Source organism: Telopea speciosissima, chromosome 10, assembly GCF_018873765.1.
Source record: "Telopea speciosissima isolate NSW1024214 ecotype Mountain lineage chromosome 10, Tspe_v1, whole genome shotgun sequence".
Lineage (NCBI taxonomy): Eukaryota > Viridiplantae > Streptophyta > Magnoliopsida > Proteales > Proteaceae > Telopea > Telopea speciosissima.
In genome coordinates, this window is record NC_057925.1 from 12,245,330 (window position 1) to 12,269,625 (window position 24,296).

The window sequence follows — 24,296 nt, forward strand, 5'->3', positions numbered from 1 at the left end:
AAAAAAAAGAGATTTTTTCAGAGAAGAACTGCCGAGGAAGGAAGGAGAGTCACTGTTTTGTCTAGTTTTGTAAAACTAAACTTGTTTTTGTCTATTTTTGTTAACTCAAACATAGGGTGGACAGTTTTGTAAATGAAAACCCAAAAGTAACTAATCATGTAATTTTTCCTTTTTTATTTACTAGGGACTGAGAGATAATTCTGCACGCTCTTATGTCTGGATGCAGAAATTAGGCGACAGGCAACATTCTTTTTGCCTTGGTTGAATTAGATTCTGAAATCTGTCTTGTGATTGATTGAACCATTTATTCTCTCCAACATTTAAATTCCACGTCATCAATCAACATGATAAATAATAAGGTGGGTCATGCCCAACCTTTTCTAAAGAAAAAAAATTGTTTAATGAAAGGAAAGATAAAACGTTTAGGATATGAATGTTAGAAAGGAAAAGGTTATTTACGCCGATTGAGGTGGGTATTCTAGAACTTCTCTTTATATTTCTCTCCTCCTCACATTGAAGGATCAGGATCGTCTCCAGGGAGCTCAGCACCTAGGGTGCTACCAGGGGGCATCCAGTGGTTGAGCTATGTTGCACATATTTCGGTGCATGCCTAGGAATGTGTGCGGCATAACCCAACGGCTAGCAGCACCTTGAGCGTGCTAGGCTCCCTAAAGACGAGCTAAATTTCACATTGAATGACCTACCTGCCCCTTTATGTACAATGTCATATTGTCGATGGATTAAGCTCATCTACAGCTTGGGGTTGAGTGGCCATCGTGTTGTGCTCAACTCCCAGGCCGTCACGTGGATTCCATGTTGATCCAATGGTTGGTAGACAAGCTCAATTCAAAATTGACGCTCTAAATTCAAAAATGCCAAACCACCAAGGAGCTCGTCTACCAACCATTGAATAGACACACAATTCACGTGGCGGCCTGTGAGTTGAGCGCAACACAATGGCCACTGAACCCCAGGCGGCAAACATGCTCAATCCATTGTCCGTGCACTCCCCTATGCCACTTGCTCAGAGAACCCTCTCTCAAATGTTAAATAGGTTGGACTCTAGCTTGAACCATTAATATTTTTATCTAAGATAATTTTTTGTAAGGGGAAAAAATCTCTTAGATGGGATGGGATGAATCAGACTTATCGTCGTTTTCGCCTACGCTTTCCTACAATTGGCTTTACACGACCAACATTTTTATTGAGGATCTATCGATGCAGACAAGAAACCACTTCTGACCTTCAAAGCTAAATAAATACTTGAAAGAATAATGAATTACATGAAATTTCATTATCTTAGTCATGTAGATCAGCAAAGAGGAAATTTTTGAGTTTTTACAGAAATAAGAATAGTTATGAAATGTCAAAAATGAATTACATGAAATTTCATCATCTTAGTCATGTAGATCAGCAAAGAGGAAATTTTTGAGTTTTTACAGAAATAAGAATAGTTATGAAATGTCAAAAATGAATTACATGAAATTTCATCATCTTAGTCATGTAGATCAGCAAAGAGGAAATTTTTGAGTTTTCACAGAAATAAGAATAGTTATGAAATGTGAAAATATTCTTGAATACCAAGTACGGTAATGCAGATCGTTTTGTGTTATAGTTTCAATCAATCGTCTGTCTCCATGAATGAATCGCATTCTTCATGCGTCTGAAGAAGAGTATTCGCATTCTTAAGCTTGCTGGAACGACTTCTTCGAATAGGAAGGCTATGGACACGGCTATAGAGCCGGGCTTCACGAGTTGGTCTTCCCAGTGGTTTCATGGAGTTGCTTTTTGAGAGCTTATGCTGCCTACGAGAACCATCAACAAGATTAGTAGTAGGATCCTGCATTTCCATGCTTGTAGCATCATCCCACAACATTCCATCCTTTGGGTCCGTCTCATACTCTTCATCTGATTTTGTCGATGACTCGGCAACCGAACCTCCCATCTGAAAGAAACAAAAGAACATTGGAAATATGAGTATGCAGCAAAAGCTCCATAGTCCATATGAAGTTTTAGATGGCTGTTCAGCTACGATATCTCTTCCAGAGGCAATGAAAGTACCACACACATCCATGTGGTTTGTTTATACCTCATCTCCATGCTCTCCAGTTGAATCACTAGAATCATCTTCTCCTTCTTCTTGAAAAACCTCATCCTCACTTTCAGATGCTGGAACTTCTTCAGTGAGCTGATCAGAACATGAGATCATTAGGTGGAAAAGGAACCTCCAAATCACAAATGGGGAGATGAAGTGTAAAGGAAAATCAGTTAAACGTTGAAGAACATATAAAGTAGCCTTTTCTTAGATCACATTTGTATACACTGTTACAAGCCCAAAAAGAATAATCAATTGTGCTGCAGACTATTTCAGGAGGATAGCATCAAAGATTCATTAAATCAAATACATGCAACGGACTGGCCTCTTGAAGCATCCATAGTGCTTGCCTTGAGCAGGAGAAGCTTATGCATATCTTGATTAAAAAATATTTCTTAAAAGATACCTCTCATTGGAGTTTTGTGTTTCTTCACTCGCATAAACTTATGATGGTCTGATTTTGGACTGTTGAGAAAAATCAATGCCAATGCTGAAGCTTCTCTTGTTTCACAGGATTATCCATAGGGAATCTAGCAATCCTTGTTTGGGTGTTGTGAGGAAGGAATCAAGAAAATGCTTATCTATACCAGCACAAAAGACCAGCCTAACCTCATTACTTAACCACACAAAAGAAGTTGAGAAAAGTTCAAAAAACAAGAATCACCAATGGTACTATTTTGCTGCCCCATAAGTTTTCAACTGAAAAGTAACCCTCTATCTATATCATTTCAGAAATATACTTTTTTTTTGGGTAAAACATTTCAGAAATATACTATGATGCACGAAAGGAAGAAATGTATACAAAGCCGTTTATGAAACAAGGACTAATGTATCTGGAAACTCTGAACTTTTTGATTAATTTGGACAAAACAGAGATAAGGGGAAAAATGCAAAGTTGTCCGATTTCCTATTTCTTGTCCGCTATGTCTGATTTTAGGCACAGGAAGGATGATAAATTCATCCTCTTGTGAGTCATGTAACCACAACTCCACTTTTAAAGGATATGTCTTTTGGGTGGATAAAAAATTCATTACCAAAAAGAAAGAAATACAGGGACTACCCGAGAAAGGGGGAGAGAAACAAAAAAAAAAATACAACAATAATACAAGGAACAAAACTAAGCCCTCACAGAGAGGGGGGGGGGGGAAGGGGAGCTGCAACATAGAATGGGTAAGTCTATATATTATTCCTAGGGGTCGGCATGAGGGCACCAGATAATTTGCTTCTAAAATCAAAGAGGATGGAATCCCAAATCTGCTGAAAGGATCTATAATTAGAGATCCATCTTCGGAGGCAAGCTTACCCACGGCATCGCAACTAGATTTGCCAGCAAAGGTCATATCCATCCAGAGACAAATCCTTCTTCTCTGAGGCCAGCATTTAACAAGGCGGCCTTTCCAAACCAAGAAGGCGATGTTAACAGGGACAAGTCTGGGAAGTGACGTAAAGATTGGAACACACTTGTCCAATCAAGTAATAAGTGAATTTGACGGCACCACATTTGATTGCCAAACTTTGATAAACATCTAATGATTTCAACTTTGGGAAGCGAAAAAGGAGACCCTGATTTACTAGGACAAAGTACACAATTCTTTTCCCATTAAAATGCCTATACAATAATGCCATGAGTCAATTGGTGAAGTGTTCAAAAGTACTCATACAAATTCTCTGTTAATGCCTGTTCATATGATCACAGGCTTTAGCTTGAAATGTGCAGTAACAATTGAATTAAATTTTGAACAAGCACACAATAATTTCTACTTTCACCAAAATCAACTCATCTAATGATACCAATAACAATAAGCTGCATCTTTTTCTTTCTTTCTTTTTTTTTTATTTTTGTTGGGGGGGGGGGGGGGGATAATCGTTGTTGCTCTGCTAACCTCTCCCAGATGTTTCTATCCATGAATTATTTAAGCAGGGTACGAGGAGGCAGGCAAGATGTCCCAGAAACTGTATTATGCACGTAGGAAAAAAGTTCATACCAGAAAACAATTTTTTCTTCTTTTCTTCTTCTTTTTTTTTTTTTCCTTTTTTTTTTTTTTTTTTGGGGGGGGGGTGGGTGGGGAGTAGGGATACACACCAAGTCACCACTACAGACTATATTGAGTTTTGAACCTTCAGGATAAGTAGCACTGTACTGTACCTTAGTTACATGTACCCTGTTCATGAATAAACATGATGGTCATATTAATAGTATTATTTAAGAATAGTTCATTATCTATATCACTAATACCATTGCTAACTAGTATATCGTATGTGGATGGTAGTGCATTATGGCCTAAGCCAATCACTAGGGGCAACAATTCCAAAATATCTTATATCAGTATCTATATCTACTCTTCTAACAGAAGAAACAAGACCAATGAGATGCATCCATACCTCTTTTGCATGCCCCTCATGGTGCAATGGTGAACTTGAGGAAGAAGAAAACTGAGTCACCACTTCATCCACTTCCAGTTTAGAATCATTTAAGCTGCCCATGTAGCTTGTACTTTCTGTGCTATTCGGCCAAGAACCTACCCCAAAATGGCCAAACTGTAAATTGACAGGCTCAGCTTCACGAACTTGGACAGGCCCATAGATTGGATTCCCAACCTCACTCGGAATAGCACCTGATGGATGGATCTCTCTAGTTCTATCTGTAGGCTGAAATGGCCATGCTCGAGCAACTGATCCATCAGAATTGACTATAGCCATGTAACGCCGTACCGACCCTTGTCTCTGGATCAGCCGGAACATTCCTTTTGAACTGATGGAATTTGCATCACAATGCTTGCGGTATTCGTCACTTATCGTTTTGACAGTGTTTGTAGCTACATCATATAAAGGAACCCCCATCTGCCTCCTTCGCAAACAGCTAAATATTGTTGAGTGTATAGATGCCACACTTCGGTCAACATTGGTGTTGTTTACCTTCGGAATCAAGTGCTTGTCAGCCCTTTTGCATAAGTAGTCTTGTATTGTACGTATATTGCTGATGTACTTTGTGTACTTATTTTTTGAAGGATCCAGGGTCATATATTTTGCTCGAATAGCAAACCGTTCTAAGTGCTTCTCCTCATCTGAAATGTATATAAGGAAAGGAATTATGGAAGGATGCTTCTTCATAAGCCCTATCTGTAATAGAAAAAAGGCGAAAGAATGAAATCAGGACCCAATGACAACAACTAAGTGGTGAAAGGAGCAATAGAAGAAAGAAGACCATTTGAACTTGGTTTATGACAAGCCCAAGTACACATCAGCCAGGCAGCTTGGAGATTCATCATGTTTAAAAAATTAAAAACTATATAAATAATGACAACAAGGTGGCACTGCAATGGCCATTGTGCATAATGCCAACTCATATTTGCCCCATGGCAGCCCATCTGGTACTCAGAGTTGAATAGGCCTCACTTGCCCTATCTGCATTTAAAATTTTAGCCAGTCCAAGTTTTACATGGGTAAAAAAAGAGTTACTGGAATAACGTTAAAAAATCAAAGACTGCAGTTACACACATTGGCTGTTGAAAATACACAGGGAATGGTCCAATACAAGCATGCCATATGATTGTGTTAGACCACAAAACTAGGCATGTGGTTAATCCAAGACGGAAGCTACCTATCTTCCAATTAAAAGTTTCCACATCATCCACCATGTGACACAATATAGTGGAAGGCTATGCCAAGTCTGTCACAATAGCTGTTGTGTCACCCTTGTGCCGAATAATAATCAATTAACTACATAGAGTAAAAAAAATGAAACGCATGAAGTACCACAAGAGTGGATCTATCTACTTTAGGTATTAGCACCATGGCTTTCAGCTTAAATGATTTCAATTTCAACTAACCCTGTAATTAACACTTGGGCTGATATCATCAACCATGCTAACCTTGGTATAGAAGTTATGCAGGATCCTGGGTCGCGAATGGTGATTAGAATGATAATGAAGAAAGAGAATTCCTAGTTCAATTCTCCACCTCAACGGCAGAAAAAAGATGGATCAAATTCTATAGGGTGATAATTAATCAATGAATGAAAGATATCTCAATCTCCTCAGACTCAAACTTGGGTCAGCCAAACCTCTGCAAAAATAATGTTTTCCTTTCTGGATTTACCCAATCAGCACCCAATGTACAACAATAGAAAGAATAAAAGAGTGTCCCAGTGCACGAGGCTCCCGCTACTGCAGGGTCTAGGAGAGGCAAATGTACGCAGCCTCACCCCCGCTTCGCGGAGAGGCTGTTTCCATGTTTTGAACCTGCAACCTCATGGTTGCAATAGTGCAACTTAACCGCTGTGCCAAGGCTCACCCACTGACCCAATGTACAACAATCAAAGAGTTAAAATTTTCCATAAAAAAAAATATTTAAAATCAAAAAGAAAAAGGAACCAGTAAATCTTGGTTCATATTTAGTGCAAGGACAAGCCATTTTGAGCTCTAAGACAATACCACCATCAACAATTGAGAGAAACTCAACTTCTATGCAAAAGACAATTCCTCTTTCAGTTTACCAAATAGGTGCAACCCAAGGAGGCTAGGGTGATACCGAAATTAATGAGATATTCCAAATACCAGACAGGGGAAACAAATCAAGAGCAAAGAGATAGAAATATTTATCAAATTAGTCAGATCCGGAACATTACTGGAAAGGCAAAAGATATAAATAGTTAAAAAAAAGTTTCCTCTTTCTCCGAACCTCATCCCCCCCCCCCCCCCGCCCACAAGAAAAAAAAGAAACACATCAAAAGTCAAAAGATATTTACCACAAAATTTAGACTTAAATGTACACCCTCGATCACTACTGATTCTTTGCGCTCTTCCCAGGTTGTGATTAGTTTGTCAAGACTGTCAATAACCAGTTCACTTTGTGCTTTATATCCCTCGATTGCCAGTACCTTGGACCCAACCAGTTCAGTGGCGAGATTGGATTCAGCATCTCTTTCAACAAAATCATTTACTTCTGTATGTTTTCGATCTGCTCGACTGGCCTCTGAGAAGCTACTGGCAGGTGCATCATCTGATCTTTGTAGCATCCTATCTGATTCGAAACCACCCTGGCCATTCCAAGGTTTAGTAAACTTTTTATCTTTCCTTTTCTGCTTCGCTTTTGCTACAGCTACAGGATCGAGGAACTCTCCAGCATGGTATGTAGATGCCCACAATAATGGGTTTTCTTTTTCATCAAAGAAGCTCCTCATCATATGGCGAATAGAGTCGGTAGAAACAACTGTGGTAATGCCAAGCCTGCTTGCCTGCACATTAAAATAGAGGGTTATAATTCTAGGCCTGAAGTAATGCATTACTTCGAACATGAAACTGTAGATTCCTTTCTGTTAAATCCACATATTTATCTCACTCAACTATGAGATGCAGATACAGAAATTTTCATTATCAAATCCAAAGAAAAATAAAGCACATGTGACTTCAACATCTTAAAAGTGATTGACAACAAGCAGAAAACAACAATGCTGAAATGGGGCCAGAAGTAATACTAGTAAAGATGAAAGAGTTGACTTTCCACATCCACTAGTGCCACAAAGCAAAATGGTAACAGATTCCTTCCTTTCACGAAGTCTATGACAATAAACAAACAAAAATGGATCAGGAAAATAACAACATGAATTACATCTAGAAGTCTGATATAGAGATTGAAAACAGTTTAACAATTGGTAAGCCATTTCCAACTTAAAACAAAATACCAACTGATTACCTGCACTACCCCATATTTGTAATATGTGCCGGCTTAGTTTACACATATCAGGTGATCAATGAATGCTATATAAGAAATTGGCTAACCACGCTATGCGATGTCAGTCGTTAAAGAATAGAAACAGAAGTTACCAAACTAGTCATGGGAACATTCCATTCACTCTTTTTTACCATAAACCTGAAAGTTGCCAAGAGGCCAAGGCAAAGTACCAACCGCCATATCCAAACATTCATAGCATCCTAGTTTGTGTCAAGCACTTCTTAACTAAAGCCTCATTCCAAAGAACGAGCAGAACCAGTTAGGAAAACAAGAACAGCATTGCATTCATTGTCATGTAAGGAATTTTCTCCCATCTCATAGTTTACCATACAAATATAGAAAGCTCACAATTGCATCTTTGAATACATAATATGACCACCCTATTAAAAGGCCATCAAGCCCTTCATAAGTCTTTCATGTCACAGGAGATGGCATACCTATGTATTTATCAGTTTGGCTTCTCATTCTCTATTGACATTGTACAGCAAAAAAATTGTCTAAGTTTTCCAAATGCTGGTTTCCATGTTTTAAGTTTAAAAATGAATTAACTTGGAAATCCTTAACAACCACTTTTGTCAATCATTTTCTAACATATGGGAAAACCATCATATATTTAGAATTAAAAATAGAATTCACATTGGTAGCTGTTGGCATGCCGGATAACAGTTTCTACCTGAGCCCACAAAGCACCTATGAAGTTGTCAGGTTTATTGGTCTTTGGTTTTTCTAGTATTCTCAGAGTCAAAACAGTGTGAGATTAATGTTTATGGCACTCCTGTTTTTGAAAGGATGGCAAGATTAGCTTATGATGCAGATAAATAGCAAAATGTGGGCTCATTTTAGTGGAAATACGCCTTGGGTTGGGTTCTATTCTATACATTTTGGGCCTTTGGACCAACGGGTTTTCATTGTAATTTCAGCAAGTAATTGTTATTTCATTATAAGTTGAGGATCGGATAGAGTTTTGTATGAATAGAACTTCTATTTCTAGGTTGGATAAAATTTTAATCATGTGTGACACTTATCCTATCTAGTTAGTTTTGTTAGAGCCCTATTTCTTTATTTTGAATTGTTATTAAAGTGTTTTAGTTAGGTTGGATAAGGTCTCTATGAGCCAACCTTGTTATAAGTTGTTGTACTTTATTTTAGGCTAAGTTTTAGTAGCAATAGACTACCTCAAAGGTTGGCTAGAATAGTATTTTTCCTAGTTTAATTCCTGTTTTGAATTTTCTATTTAAGAATATGTAAGCATAGTTCTAAAACTCGCCGAGATCTCTGAAAACTCGAGACGAGATCTTGCAAATCTGCATTGTTTCAAAAAACTCTGACCGAAATTTCGGCGAGATTTCAGCACTTTTGTACCGTCTCATCAAAATGGTACAAAACGCCTTATAAAAGGCAACAACTTGACTCTAAGTTCGAAATTTCAAACGAAACTCGCCAGTTTTGTGGGTTTGGACCTAGAGAAAGGGGAAAAAACTTGGATCTTGATTTTTTTTTTGCCACATCATCACTCAATACTACTGGGATACACTACTGGGGGTTGCCACATCACTTCAAAGAGATCAATAGTTGCTTATTGTGGAAGATTTGGCTACATTCAATTATTTCAGGTATTGTTGGGAGTTGGGATGTGGAAGACTAGGGTGTCTATGACTAATGTATTGTTCACTGTACTTGGGTTGGGTGTCTATGTAATAAGCATTGTTCACACTTCACCTTACTTTGTAGTTTGTAGTAGAAACTTAAAGTCTATAACTATTTCTTAAATAGTTATTCAATACTATGCGTCTTCATCCATTATTGCATAACTTACTTGTTTTACTTTCCAATTATGTCTCATATCACTCAAACAATGTGTAGAATAAGCAATATTACATTAAGGGTTTGACGTTTACTGCCAACCAAGGGTGCAAATCCAAAACACCAAATTGAATGCTTTTTTTTACAATTTGAATATTAAAATATGTTTATTAAGCCTAAAACAAGATTCCCTTAAAAGTTTCGGAGCCAACTATGGCCATTTGCCCATCGAAACATCATACCAAAACCCCAAAAAAAAAAAATTAAACTATCTCGCCGAGATCTCAGTTGTCTCGACCACACCGAGTCGAGATGAGTTTTTGAACCTTGTATATAAGGGCTATGCCTTGTACATGAATTTGAAAAAAATGAATTCAGCTTATTGCCTTTGGCTCTATGGTGATTCAGAATGCTCCTGTTGCGGCAATTCAATATGCTCCTATTGTGGTGATTCCAGGAACCCTTGGTAGTGATTCTATCCTTGTGGATCAGGTGTTGATGAAGATTCATCACCAAAATAGGCTTGTTTTATTAGGAATAAGTCTAGGGTTGGGTTATATACATGTTGGGCCTTTGATCCCATGGGTTTTCAATGTACTAGGTCACTTTTATGGACCTAAAGTATGGGTAATACGGTTGCATGCGGGATTAGATGTTTTAGTTCCATAGTTTTATTTTGGTGTTTTTGTTCTTAAATTGAATCGGTTCAACCGGTGGTTCAATTTAAGTGACTTTAGTAGTTTTTCTTCCAAGTGTTTAGTTGGGCTGGATTAGGACCATGTTTTGAGTCTATTCAGTTTCCTAGTCAGTTTAGGTTACCTAATAGGTTAAGGATTGGATTAGGCCTTTCCTTTTTAGTGTAGGAATCTATTTTTGAGTATTTTATATAAGGTTGTAACAGAAGCAAATATTGGACACGAATTTTGATATTAATGAAAAGAATTTTGCTGCTCTTCTTCTCCATTGAAGATTTTTGTCTTGTGTTTGATCAAGGTTGGTGGGCTCGGTGTTTGATCCGATCGACACCTTGCAGTGGAAAGCCCGGGTGGTTCGTTTGAAGGAATCAATGTTCAATCCGATTGACACCTTGCGGTAGGAAGCCTGCGTGGTTTGTTTTGGTTCTCTTTGCATCTCCATTACTGATCTACAGACAAGCAATCTGATTTGAAGGTTCTCTTCATCAACTATCGGAAGACATATTTCAAAGATTTTGTCTGTGACATTGGATGAGTGGACTGATGATGAAATTGACTCTATGGTTGAGGTTGGCGGTAATTCTTCTGCTAACAAAATCAATGATTTATTACTCCCATCCCTAACCTAATATATTTGGGTTCCCATTGTTCTCTTGGTTTCCTCATATGATTTCTTGCCCATTGTTCTCTTGGTTTCCTCATACGATTTCTCGGCCCATTGTTCTCCTGGTTTTACCCTATAACTGATTGACCTTTTGATAAAAGATCCTGGCTTGGTTCCTAGTTTGATTATTCAAACCTAGGACTACATTAGGTGGTGGTTCCTGACCATATCTATTCTATCTATTCATCTTTCTTTTTTTTTATTTCAGTTTCAGTTTCAAAAAACCCAAAAAGAAATCCTATCTCACATTGAATTCTAGTTTCCTATTTCAACTTGCATTTCTCCAAATCTTTTGTTTTAAATTGATCTCTGAATTCTGATTTCAGATCTCTATTCTAGTAATAGTTCTGAATCTTGTGACGATTTCAAAATCTGAACTTTCCAATTAAAATCTGAATTCCTACTGCAACTAGGATTCATACAATATTCAGATTTCTGGTTGTGTTTTGGAAGTTCTGTTTCTATTTTCTATTACTGTTCAGTCAGTTATTAGAGCCTTAGTTGATTTTTGTAGAGTCCCAATTCTGTCCATCAATTATGCAATTGTTGAGCTGTCTCCTTCCCCAAGTAGGATTACTCCATAAGCGTGAATCTGACCATCAGATTTTGATCACACTTTGCAGAAATCTTCTACACTAAAATTAGACCCTTTGACTTGAATATTAACCAAATCAGACCTACTGTTATTCTGTTATTAGGTTTTGTTTTAAATCTGGTTTATCTTTTTTTTCCTACGATCCTGTAGCAAGCTAATCTCCCACTGGATTTCACTGGTTTGGGATTAGCACCGCATTAGCTTTTGTCTCATGTTCATCTCAAGTCATTAGTAAATAAAAAGATCTTGTAAGATGGATGAATATAGTATACTTCAAAGATGATTTAGGTGAAGCACGGCTTTTCTGTAATGCGTCCTAAGTCCTAACAAACTTCCAACTTTTAGCTGCTATTTATGGAGGACATTGGTTTTGTTTTACATAAGACATAAACTCAAATGTGCATCTTACTTTCAGTACATACAATTAGACCAAATTAGCTCCTTGCATCTCCAATGATAAAAGGACCAAGAGATTTAAGGAAGTCAGTAACGGCAAATAACTACTTTATATGCAGATGAATCAGAACAAAATTAGCCTCTCAATCTGCTGTCCTGACATTACAAAAACATGCTACACCAAACCATGTCAAGACCCTTCAACTCAAGTAGGGAATGGAACTTTGAAGACTGAACTTTATAAGATTGGGGGGGGGGGAAATTTGGGGGGGTGGAGAATATGAATATTGATCAACTTAAAGAAACCAATATGATGAAGGAAAATAATTAACACAAGAAACTAAACATAGGAACTTTTAAATGCCACTTTAATTGACATGTTGTGTGGGTTGCAGAGAATATTCTACATACTCATTACCCATCTACAAGTACTACCAATAGGAGTTACGAAAGGTACCTGCAGCCAAGGATGATATCAGCCCGCTGGCTTGGTCCCACATAATGATATTCTTCAAGACAACGACAGATGATATCTAAGAACTGCCTTCTTTCGACCAATACAGTGGCTTGTTTCATATAAAGATCATATGGGTCATTGGATTTTCCTGTGAAGAGTTCCTTTGTCATGTCCTCTTCACATAGTTTTTTTCTAAATGTTTCAATATCCCGCAGTCCAGAAACCAAACTACCTTTCACTTCAGACATGACTGTCGATTTCAGGTTTTCTCCCTTCAAGATGTCAAAAACTCGTCTGCTTATCTAGTGCAACAAAATAGAATCACAAATATTACAAATTGCAGATTAAAGGAAGCATTCCACCAATCATTTTGCATTTATGAGAAGTTCATCCAAGTCTTCAACCAGTTGTGTGCTGGAAAAGTAATTGAGTGATTCATACATAAAATATAACCATGAAGTACAGAGGAAATAAGGATACCAAAACAAAAGACTGACATAAGAGGCCCTTATCGAGAATTAAGGATGATAAAATGTAACAGAAAATGAGAACAAAATAAGGATCTGAAATGTTACTTTTCTCTCCTACTTGGAAAACAAAACTTGCTACTAATTATCCTCCCTAAGGGATCTAATTATGTTACATTCCTCTCTCTACTTCGAAAAGCGAATATAGTCCAAGTAATAAATGCCCAAGTTTCTTTGGGGTCCCAATTCCAATAGGCCCCCCATGCCTCATTAGCCCATACTGCTCCCGACGCACACTTACCATCCATTTGTTTTAGATTTTAGAAATCTTATTTCTACTTCGTTTATCGACTCACCTCATATCTCATATCATAGTTCAAGCCTTAAAAATGGGTGGCCTCTACTACTCCTTTTTCCAAATCCAAATTCCAATTGAAATTAAATCTATAGGAGGAATAAATGAAACAGGAATCAATGAAAGGACATCAATTCAAATCCTGGATGTTCGAATTGAGAGAGATCAGCAATTCTCACTGTTTCTTAGATTCATGGACCAAATTTGATTCAGTGGGATCTTTCACTCACATTTTTTTCCACCAAGAACGTTTTATGAAACTCTTTGACCCCCGAATTTGGAGTATCCTACTTTCACGCGATTCACAGGGTTCAACAAGCAAATAAATAAACAGCTGATGCAGAAGCCAAGCTGTTTGGCGAGCAATACAAGAGGGGGACTCATGGGAGAAGGGCCGGTTCACTTCACCAATCGGTGGACCAACCCAATGGACCATACGGCCAACCAACTTAAAGTTGGCCCAGCCAACTGGGCTGAGAGTTGCTGGGTCTCTCAAACCCAGAATCGTGGGGGCATACTTGTCCAGCTATTGGCAAGATTTTATAATACCAGTGAGGGCCAAATTAGTAATTGAAAGCATGGTACTAAATCTCGTTTCGTTTCGGTGTTTGGGTCCGACCGAAATTTCCGAGATACCAAAATTTCGTCGAAATATGGTATTTTTCTGTGGGTGTAAAATGCCAAAAATGACCGAGATTTCCGAAATTTCCGAAACGAGATGACCGAAATTTCCGAAATATTGCATTTTTTCATATCGGACTTGCGTTCAGACAGGTCGAGATACTCGAAATATTCGATATCTCGACCGAAATTTCACGAGTTTTAGTACTATTTCCTAAAATTAGTAGTCAGTATTTAAAAGCTACTATTTCTAAATAAGTCAGTTTTATTTGCTAAGAAGTAAGTTTCTATTTTCTGTTAAGTCAGTTTCTATTTTCTATTTTTTCTTGAGGAGCAAGCTTAACCCTCTATATAATGTAAAGGCTGTTCTCAGCCATCCACACGATTTATTGAATGAAGATTGAAGCTATTTTGCTCAGCAATTTGAATTGTTTCTCAGGCTAGTACTGAAGGGTCGAGAGACCTGGCAGAGAGTGCCGAAATATCTTTATCCCTCTTCCCTTCTATCCTTCTGTTCCTTTCTCTGTTGGAGCTATTCTATTGCAGCTGCTGTGAAGACTTCCTCTCTGATCAGAAGACATTCGAACCCTGCTGTTGCTGCTGCTGTTGAATCTCTGCTGGATACATCGAGTTCTCCTTGCTGCCTGTGTTTCCAGATTTGAGGCTGGACTTGAGGAGCCCATAACTCTTCAACCAGCCATCATCTTAGGCTGGTTTCTGGAGGACACATCCACCCCACCAGCACTATCACTCGATCTCCACCTTCCCCCCATCTCACTGTCTCAATCTTTCATTGTGACACACTTTCTAATTTCATTCCACCCATCCATCCATAAATCTACCCACCAGAATTGATTCAAACTTGTTGGGCAGAGTCACCACACCAAGTACTACCTTCGGTTGCAGCTGGGAACATCCACAGCATATTTTGGTAGGTTTTTCCTTAACCTTCTGTTTTGGTGTTTCACTCTTATCTTCACATCAGGCCACCAGAATTCATTCGAATTTTGAAGGCAGCTTCTTCCTAGCATTCTCTACCTTCAATCCAAAGGGAGTGTCCATCTGTTGGCTGGTTTGCCTAAATCCTAAACCTTCTAATTTCTGGCCTAGTTCTATTCTGAATTTTGTGGGTTTTTTGGGACTGGATTCAGTCTTACCTGAAGTGCGAAGTAGAGAACAACGTAACATTATTAAAGGTCTATATGATGCAGAAACATCTCCATCAGCTTCCCAAAGCCTTTGATTTTTTAAATGGTTCAAATTCAGCTAGTTTTTACTGAGGGAGTACTGATTTATGTAGGATGAATTATGTGGGATATGTTTTAACTGAAAAGAAGATCTAGCCGTAACCAACGTTGATTACAACTAGCCAGCAAGATCTCTATTCTTTTTTTACGCACAGTGCACTTAGTTTCTACACAGCAGAGAGCAAATTCGAAAAACTCCCTCATTGTGGGAGGACAAAAATGAGAGGGTAACAGCAATTGCACCAAGCTTGGTTAAAGCTACAGCCCCTTAAGCGAATAAAGGTTAAATTGTAATTTCCTTTATTTATCAAAGAGCAGTTGTCTAGCTGATTATTTGTGAAGTTCAGTAAGTTTCTATAATTATTTAAAGTGTAGACTCTAGATAGTTTAGATGTCTAGTGATGCATTTGGAGAGGTAAGATTAATTATCTCTTAAAGAAGGTTTTTCACAGTTGAGTTAGAATAGGTCTCTCAAGGGTCAAAAGTTCAAGTCAATTCGGTAACTGAAAGGGATATGAATGTTGGAGTAATAACTTATAAGTGCATTTTTCTTATCATATATTGGCAGTGATTATGGAATAAATTTTACGCAATTCGAAGGGCATTATCTTATTTCTTTCCAGGGTTTGGTGGGCAAGGTTTAGTTAACTATTCATGGTCATTTTGTTAAAAGGGGTTCAAAGTTCTAACCACCTAAGTATTAGAGTTCAGAAACCCAGATGAAACCAGAATCACAGGTAAGGGGATAAAACCAGATTCAAAAGATATTTAATAACTCAATGGAAACAAATCAGATAGAGTTCAAAAAACCGAGATGAAACCAGGATCGCAGGTAAGGGATAAAACCCAGATTCAAAAGATATTTAATAACTAAATGGAAATAAATCAGACATGGAAGATATTCTGGTTGAAGGGTCTTTTCAGTAAGGGAAATAATCCAGCAAAGATTCATTGAAAACTGATGGTCAGATTCATTGAGAAATCGATTGCAGGATGTAAGGGAATCAAAAGAGTAAACCAATGATGATCAGATCTGGTGAAAAAACAATGATATGAAATCTTAAACAGCAACAGAAATCAGATTCAACAACTCAGATCTTAGAAAACCAGGATTTGAAAAGCTGAACATGAACAATGGAACAGGACTCTTAAATCAATTGTATTTTTAGGGTTTTAATATAATTGAAATAGAAACTAGATGTAAGGATTCAGAACAGAAACTGAAGATAATGACAGCACCAACCTAACTGATGGATTGATAAACCAGCAAAACAAAACAGAAACTAAAGAAGGGAGAAATAAACATGCACAGCATAGTTGTCTAGGCGTCGCCTAGGCTCCTTGTTGGTGACGCCTTGATTTTTTCCCTCCTCCAACACGTACGGGCGCCTAGATGCCGTGACAACTATGATGCACAGAAAGAGAAAGTGCAAAAATCTGACCTGCATGGTGGAATACAAAGTGGAGAAGGAAAGAGAGACATAATCATGAATCCCACCTGATTTACACCAGGAATCAAACCTAGGCCTAACCTGGAATACCACCAGGGTCTTCTACTGAATGTTACAGATGAGAAGGGTCTGAAGTCCATACTCCACAAAACCAGCAAGCAGAATGCTCTTGTTTAATCTGATAATCATGGGGAGGGCCTAGCCCTTGTCTTTATTTATAGAATTGCAGAGAGTCCAAATAAACTTCACAAAGGAAAGCTGGAAACATGAACCAATAAGGAAAGAAGATAAAACAAACTGAATAGGAAACTTTTCCCAACCACAAGCTGTAATTGGTGTGTCCTACCACTACTAGGACTCTATAAAAGATATTAGAAACAGAACTAGAAGTTTTAAGAATTATCCTAGCCTAAATACACAACAGAATAATAAATAAAATAAGAAAATAAACAGACTACACAGGCCCCACGATTGGGTGAACCAGATGGCTCAGATTTGAATCATAAACTGGTCCAAACAGAGATCCTTAGGCTAAAAATCTGGCCTGGTCTTCTTCCTGCACTGGTTACTTGAGCTGGTATGTAGCATCTGCATCACTTTTTTTCTCCAAAATTCTCTGCAACTGTCTAGTAAAGATAAGTTTCTTCTTATAGGCCTCAATCAATTCTGGTTTCTTCATTCTGGTTCATAGCTTCATTTCTGAAGCGAGATAATATTTCCAAACCCTAAATTTTCATGTGGCAGATGGAAATAGGCACTCAGCCCTTGTATGCATATTTTTGCAATTTCAAATCTAGTTTCAATTCTAGGATTTATTGGCATTTCAGTGGGGTCAATCGGCTAAAAGCTCCTATGTTAACCCACATAACTGTGAAGGTAAACGCGCCAAAATATCTCACCTGTGGTCTGTACTTTGTTGATACATGTTTTTTTCTGCAAAGCCTCTTACAAACAGCTTTGGCACCTAAGAATTTGTTGATGCCTATCAGGTCTTAAATCAAACTTAACAAAAGTGCAGCGCACGATGTGGTACTAGTAAACCATGCTTCAAAAACAGGAGGAGCTCTAGGATGAAACATTGTCAATACTCAATCCTCCAAAGAAATTCCTTGGGCTTACTTACAAAGCCAAGTATTATACCACATCAATTAAGACCCAAAAATGGAGAGGACAGAGAAAAGACCAGCCCTTCGAATAAGAATGATGCCAAAGTGAGAGCCACGATTAGAAAAACACGAAAGAGCTACATACATCCCCTCTGTACTTTCTGAGTCATTGATTTGGGCCTCCACCCAGGCTACTCGTTGAACCTCACTGCATTCCTTTTATGGGTAATATGAACAACTGGAATGATTGCTGAACCTGATATGATCAGAAACTAATTGTATCCATTAATTTGGACAATTCAACATGTTTTACATGATTGAGTGATTGGGCATGCTCAGGTATTTGAGTACATGGTGGCCAGTCACATTCTAAAATTATTATACGATATCAAAAAAACAGGGCAATTTTTGAATTAATCATGAGGCTATTGGATTGGCACTTATTGAAAATTCCAAGGAGTTTTTTGTTGGACTTCTTATACATTGGTTTATGAGGGGATTGAAATTAAAAATTATGCACTATCTTGGAATCAAAACCAGCATACAGATGAAAGTGTAAAGATAAGAGTGATTGGAAATACATCCATCGAAAAAAATACCTACAAGTTCTCAAACTCTCCACTACTCTCCATATTTTTTCTACTTCTCTTGGCAAGGTGTTTTTTCTACAGGTGATTTGAAAAGAATTTAACATCAACAGAATGTCATTGAATTCTGAAAGAAAGTTAGCTATGTTCCCGTTTTTTGGACATTTAAATAATGCTATATTAAAATTCCTAGTGGAAGGTTATGGTAAATCCATGTTTCTCTTCTTTCTTTGTTTACTCTTCCTTTCCAATCCAAAATTTCAACAACTCTATCTTTTCTCTTCAATAACGTGGACAAGAAGAAGCAATATGTACATGGAATTGCTATGTTTGTCTAGCCATAGTTCAAGATCTCAGCGAGATCTCGCTTTTATCTCGGTTTCGTAGCATCTTGAGACGAGATTACATGCAATACAGAAATAATACCATATCTCGACCGAGATCTTAGTATCTCGGTCAAGCCTATGTCTCGTTTCGGTTCGACTCGGTCGAACCAGAAATTATTAAAGCCTCATAAAACACATAACTCAACGAAATCTCGACTCGCACTCGCCTGTCTCGCCTCTGTGAAGGGGAAACTCCATCTTTGGGTGATTTGTGGTTTGATGTATTTTAGTTCCTAATGCTTATTTAAGTTGTTTTGCACTTCTAGTCTTCTACTTTAATTATATGAGTTCTAAATATTGTGTGGAATAGCCTAGGGTAGACCTCACGCACGCTTTAGACTACCGTAGTAAAGTAACATTTTGGGTTTGAATTTGTAAAAACTAATGGTTCCACTGTGTTTAGAAGGCCTAAAATAGGGGGAATGTCAAGTTTCAGCCCCTATCTTGGCCATATGGCCACCGAAACCTACCATCGAGTTCAGAAAAAAAAAAATACATGATCTCGCCAAGATACCGGCAGAGATCTCGGTTTCGTGGCCTGACAAAACGGAGACCTAAAACCGTGTGTCTAGCTCAAAGCCAATGTTTTCTTCCTCTTTGTTTAGAACTGAAAAATCGCATATACATACCAAACAATTATTTTAGGTCTTGATATCCCTTTTCTTCTGTTCTTCATAACCTACTGTGTTGTCTTCGATCTTCTGATTTTGTTCTCTTCAATTTAGTAAGAAACCCTTATTTTTTATCGAGGACAGCCCTCAGCGTAATGGTAAGGTTTCTTTATTACAACTTGGTGGTTGCGGATTTGAATCAGGAAACAGCCTCTCCATGAAACAGGGGTAAGGCTGCATACATATGCCCCTCCCCAGACCCTGCAGTAGCAGGAGTTTCATGCACTGTATACGCCCTTTTAGTAAGAAACGCATTTTTTGGCTTCAAAAAACATTTCCGATTTGATGAACCCAAAAAAATAGATACTAATAGAAAGGATGAGAGACCCCAATATTATATAGTGGGAAGGGTGAAAGAGAAAAGCTATTCAGGATCCATAGGATTGCAGTCCCATAGATTTTGAAAAATAAAAAGAAAACAACCTCTAACATCATCAAAGACACAACACCAGATACATATAGTGCCTCATAAGTCTCCAAAATAAACTCAATATTTGCTCAAGTTATGGAGATACCTATGATCCTAGTTGGGAATTGCAATAAGGATACTAATTTAAAGAAAAGGAGGAATAGACATTCTAGATGATTGAGAGAGGGGAGGAAAAAAGAGTGAGTCGATACCTTGAAAGCATGTTGTACTTTGCATCCCACTAACTGTAACAGACTCTGCAAACTGCTCCTTGTGTACCGAAATGATTCATTTGGATGAGAATCCCATGATGAGGCTACTACTCGGTCATTCCTAACAGTGTCCTCATTGGCATTGTCATCGAAAACAATAACGTAGCAAAGTTTCTGAACTACCATCTTCAGAAATTCTCCTGAATCAAGTCAAAATGCAATATATATAACTTAGCTACTGCAATAACTAAAATTAACAATCATAAGACTTTCTTCATAGAAGAAGGGTTAGAATAACAAACCCTATATCATATCAATCACAAAATTGAAGATTCTAAATGGCATAGGCTGAACTGACTTCTGGGAATAGAGCAAAGCAAGAACATGTACGACAAAAAAAAAATCATTTATATTCATCATATCTGTACAAACCCTTGCCATAATTTTATCTGTATCCAATAAAGAAACTAAGACTGCTACAAGTGAAAAACTATATATTTGCACAACACAAATCAATGACTGAACGTTGAATTAAATCAATTAATCAAATGAAAGTTAATGAAAAAGGGTGGAAACCTTGCATATGAATCATTAATTTCTCATATATAAGATTTAAGTAAGAGAAATGGCAGAGAAAACCTCACCTCGAACAATAACTGATACGGGCAACGGATCTTTCCCTTGAGATTTGCTTAAATTCGCCAAAAAGAAAAAGAAAACTCGAGACCTTCCTAGGGCAAAACTGCAGCAAGTGGAAAACAAATACGATTCTTCATCAATCCTCACCCCAGAAAAAATAAAATAAAATTCCAAGTTCCAACGGGTCGTTTTCCACCCAAAGGAATATTAAAATTACGCGGTCGAGTTTGGACTTTGGACGTAGAATTTTCGTAGACCATCTCGTTGTCTGACTTCCTGTACATCATGTTTCATTTGTACGTAACAACCCCAAGAATCTATTTTGGGAATTAAAAACATGGGTGACGTTGAGTGAAAAATGGATTCAAATAATAATTTTAGGGAAAGCCAATGCTACCTGGTCGCGTGCTCTGGGAGGTAAGGGTAGCTTCATTTCGTGCGATCTTATGTCTAGTTGTAGGGAGTTGTGTACCGCACACAACCAGATAGCTTTCTTTCCCCCTGTATGCATATATCATATATCAATGTGAATAGTAAACCATTGAGATCTAATCACCTCTTGCACATGAGTCCATGTCTATCTCTATAGGGTACCCATCCATGTGTATTGCTCATAGAAGTCCTTATTTGATTCATCCCCGGCTTTCGGCTTCTTGTGCTTCAAAGTCCATGCTCAAAACTAATAAAGGCTCATCCAACTAATAAAGGCTCATCCAGCTTCTGTTGTGTGTTTATTAAAGAGCCATCATCCATAATAATAATTGAATTATCTTATGGGTGCACGTTCTTTGTTTGGGAGCGCATCTAAGCGTAGGTTGTACATAGACATGTGGGACAGGACAAGGGCATTCAGGGGGCAGGCAAGTCATTTTGCCCACCCCCATGTGTCTGATGCGCCCTCATGCAAAGAACATTATCCCCCATCTTATTTAGCATCTCATAATGCATTATCGACCCATAATGCATTCAAATGCAATCTTAAACGTCAATGTGTTATTAGTAATGTGTTTCTATAAGAAACATTTGTCTTGGAAAGTTGGACCAAATGTTTATCAGCTTGGTTTTTAAAGACCTCGGTCGGGGTCATGTACCCATTCGGATATGTTCAACAATTCTTTCTAAAAAATAGGAGGCGATGGCTGCAACAGATGATACGAGACATTTTTTCTTGCATGGTGTGTGAATGCTAGAGCTTGAGTAACAGACCAATGGAAATAGTAGATAAGTACTTGGTTCTTAAACCTAAGCATCCTACTTCCCATTTCCTTTTTGAGAAACAACAATAGAGGAAAGCATGCCAATCCCTTTATGGTTCTTCGTGACATAAAGCACATATGTGTTTTAATTGTAGAAAGAGACACATTGAAGGTATAGTTTTTTTTTTTTTTCAAAAAGAGATACTATTTATTAACTAGAGAAGAGAAATATCAAATAAGTACATGGGTCAAGGCCAAATCATTAGCCAGTTGAACAAAACCTCTATGTTGTTTAGTAATACATATATCAGGGAATGAAGTCAAACGATTTTTAATGTCCCACAAAACAGTAAAAATTTTCCATGGCCATTGCATTGTGTTATGAGTGAGCCATTAGATCAAATCACTGCAGTCAGTCTAGACGTTGAGTGTGATATCATGTTCTTTTCAAAGTTTCTGAAGGCCAATTAGTAGTCCTTTTGTTTCTGTTGAGTTGACCATGCACGATCAAAACTAACACAAGCACATACCAGCTTGAAAGAGCTTATTACTCTTCTAGCCATAGAGCTTTCCTTTCATCCTTTGCACAAGTTTTTTTAGGCTTGACATTCTTTATCTAGAGATGAATAAATTTAGAGTAAATTACTCCCCCCTCCCCTCGATTATGCTCTAATGACAAACCCCTCCCCTGGGTATTGAATAATGACTCTCCCCTCCCCTGTATTAACAAGATTCTATCAACCGTACCCATTCCGTTAAAAATGACTGTTAAGTGATGACATCACCCTAAAAATATTCATTTAAACCCTAAAATACCCTTATGTTTGTGATATTCCAATTATACCCCTAACCATATCAAAACCCTAAAAACCTCATTTCTCCAGTTTGACTAACAGTCACCATCACCACCGCCACCACCACTTCCGTAGCCACGGTCACCACCACCATTTCCTTAGCCACGGTCACTACCATGGCTGTATCCACCACCGCCGCCCTCACGACGTCCATAACCACTGCCGCCTTCACCTCTATAGCCTCCGCCACCACCGCTACAATAACCACCTCCACCACCACCACCACCGCCAGCACCCCTGGTCTGGGCTTGATTGACGGTAATATTCCTACCATCAAGGTCCTATCCGTTCATCCCTTCAATAGTATCCCTCATCGATTGCTCATCGCGGAAAGTAACGAAGCCAAACCCTCTGATCTCCCAGTCTCACGATTGCTGATGATCGTTTCCGGTGATCAATGAGAGAACAGAGAGATTGGTAGTACAGGAAAATTCAGACCTAGCTGAAATTTTGGATATTGAAGCGAGATCTTGAAGAAAGAATAGCGACAGTAGATGTGGAATGTGATTCTGGAGCAAGGATGAGGCCTTTGAGCAGTTTAGGAATTGGTCTAATTTTGGTGTTCGGTTGTCTGCTCTTAGCTCTTGTTGCAAAGCTCTACTATTTGTTATGGTGGAAAAAGAGGGTCACCAACAGAGAGATTGAAGATGATTACAACAGTCCTACAAGAGAGCTATTTTATACGTTTTGCTGGAAAAAATCAAACCACCGTTGTCGAGTTCCACAACACCGTTGTCGAGTTCCACAACCTTGAACCCTCAGGAACTCTGCACCTCTGTGAGAATTACAAGAGCCCATGGTCATAAAACAGAGAATTAACTTATCCTTCATTTTGAGTCACATAAGGATTTGTTACTGAAACCCTTTGAAGATGATGCCATGGATTTGGAACTCTTGATGCGGCAGAATCTCTGTGGACCTCCACGATTCCTCTTCACCATTAAAGAAGATTTGAAGGAAGATTTGGAGTCCGATGATGGGAAATTCAGAAGTGGAAAAAGCCGAAAAGGGTCAAGAAGTAGGAGCTTGAGTGATATCCTCCCCAGTGTGGAGACCCCATTTTTAACTCCTATGCCTTCTCCACCATTTACTCCACCACTGACTCCTATAGACTCGTATAACCACCATGGATTGACTGAAAGCCCTCTCTTTTGGTTCCTTTCTATGGAAAATACTTCATTTTGAATTGATTTACAGGGAACACACATACAAGTGAAGCTATGTGGGGCACAAGACGACTAAGATAGTGAAGGAGGCAACCACATACATTAAAAATTGCTTAGGCGTAGGAGCAGATGATGCATTCATATTCGTGGCTCGCACCACCGCAACAATCAAACGTCTTCAAGAGGTTATGGGAATCACAGTGATTTCAACCATGAGAGAAAGGATACTCAAGAGCCTAAAGAGAGAAGAGAGATGGGTGGTCTTTGTTGGGCCATATGACCACCACTCCAACCTCCTCTCATGGCGTAACGACTTAGCAGAGGTGATTGAGATCGGTCTTGACGATGATGAATTGGTAGACATACGAGCTCTAAGTCTCCAACTTGAGTTTTATAAGGGTTCCAATCTCTGCCGAGCTTTTTTCACACCTAAACATGGAAACTGGTACAGCTTTCGGAGATGCATTAGGAAGAAGAAGAAGAAGAAGAAG

The 24,296-nt window shown here is 38.3% G+C and overlaps 1 protein-coding gene across 1 annotated transcript; it reads right to left on the reverse strand.

The window, feature by feature from the left end:
• Window positions 1-1,470: 1,470 nt before the first annotated feature.
• On the reverse strand, window positions 1,471-20,349 carry LOC122641938 (P-loop NTPase domain-containing protein LPA1 homolog 2-like). Its single transcript, XM_043835279.1, has 8 exons — window positions 20,259-20,349; window positions 19,951-20,157; window positions 12,439-12,740; window positions 7,572-7,653; window positions 6,843-7,331; window positions 4,478-5,215; window positions 2,090-2,188; window positions 1,471-1,945 (listed from the first exon to the last, which is right to left on the reverse strand). The coding sequence occupies exons 2-8, from the start codon at window positions 20,134-20,136 to the stop codon at window positions 1,622-1,624; spliced, it is 2,220 nt and encodes a 739-aa protein (XP_043691214.1). The 5' UTR covers window positions 20,137-20,157; window positions 20,259-20,349; the 3' UTR covers window positions 1,471-1,621.
• Window positions 20,350-24,296: the final 3,947 nt, after the last annotated feature.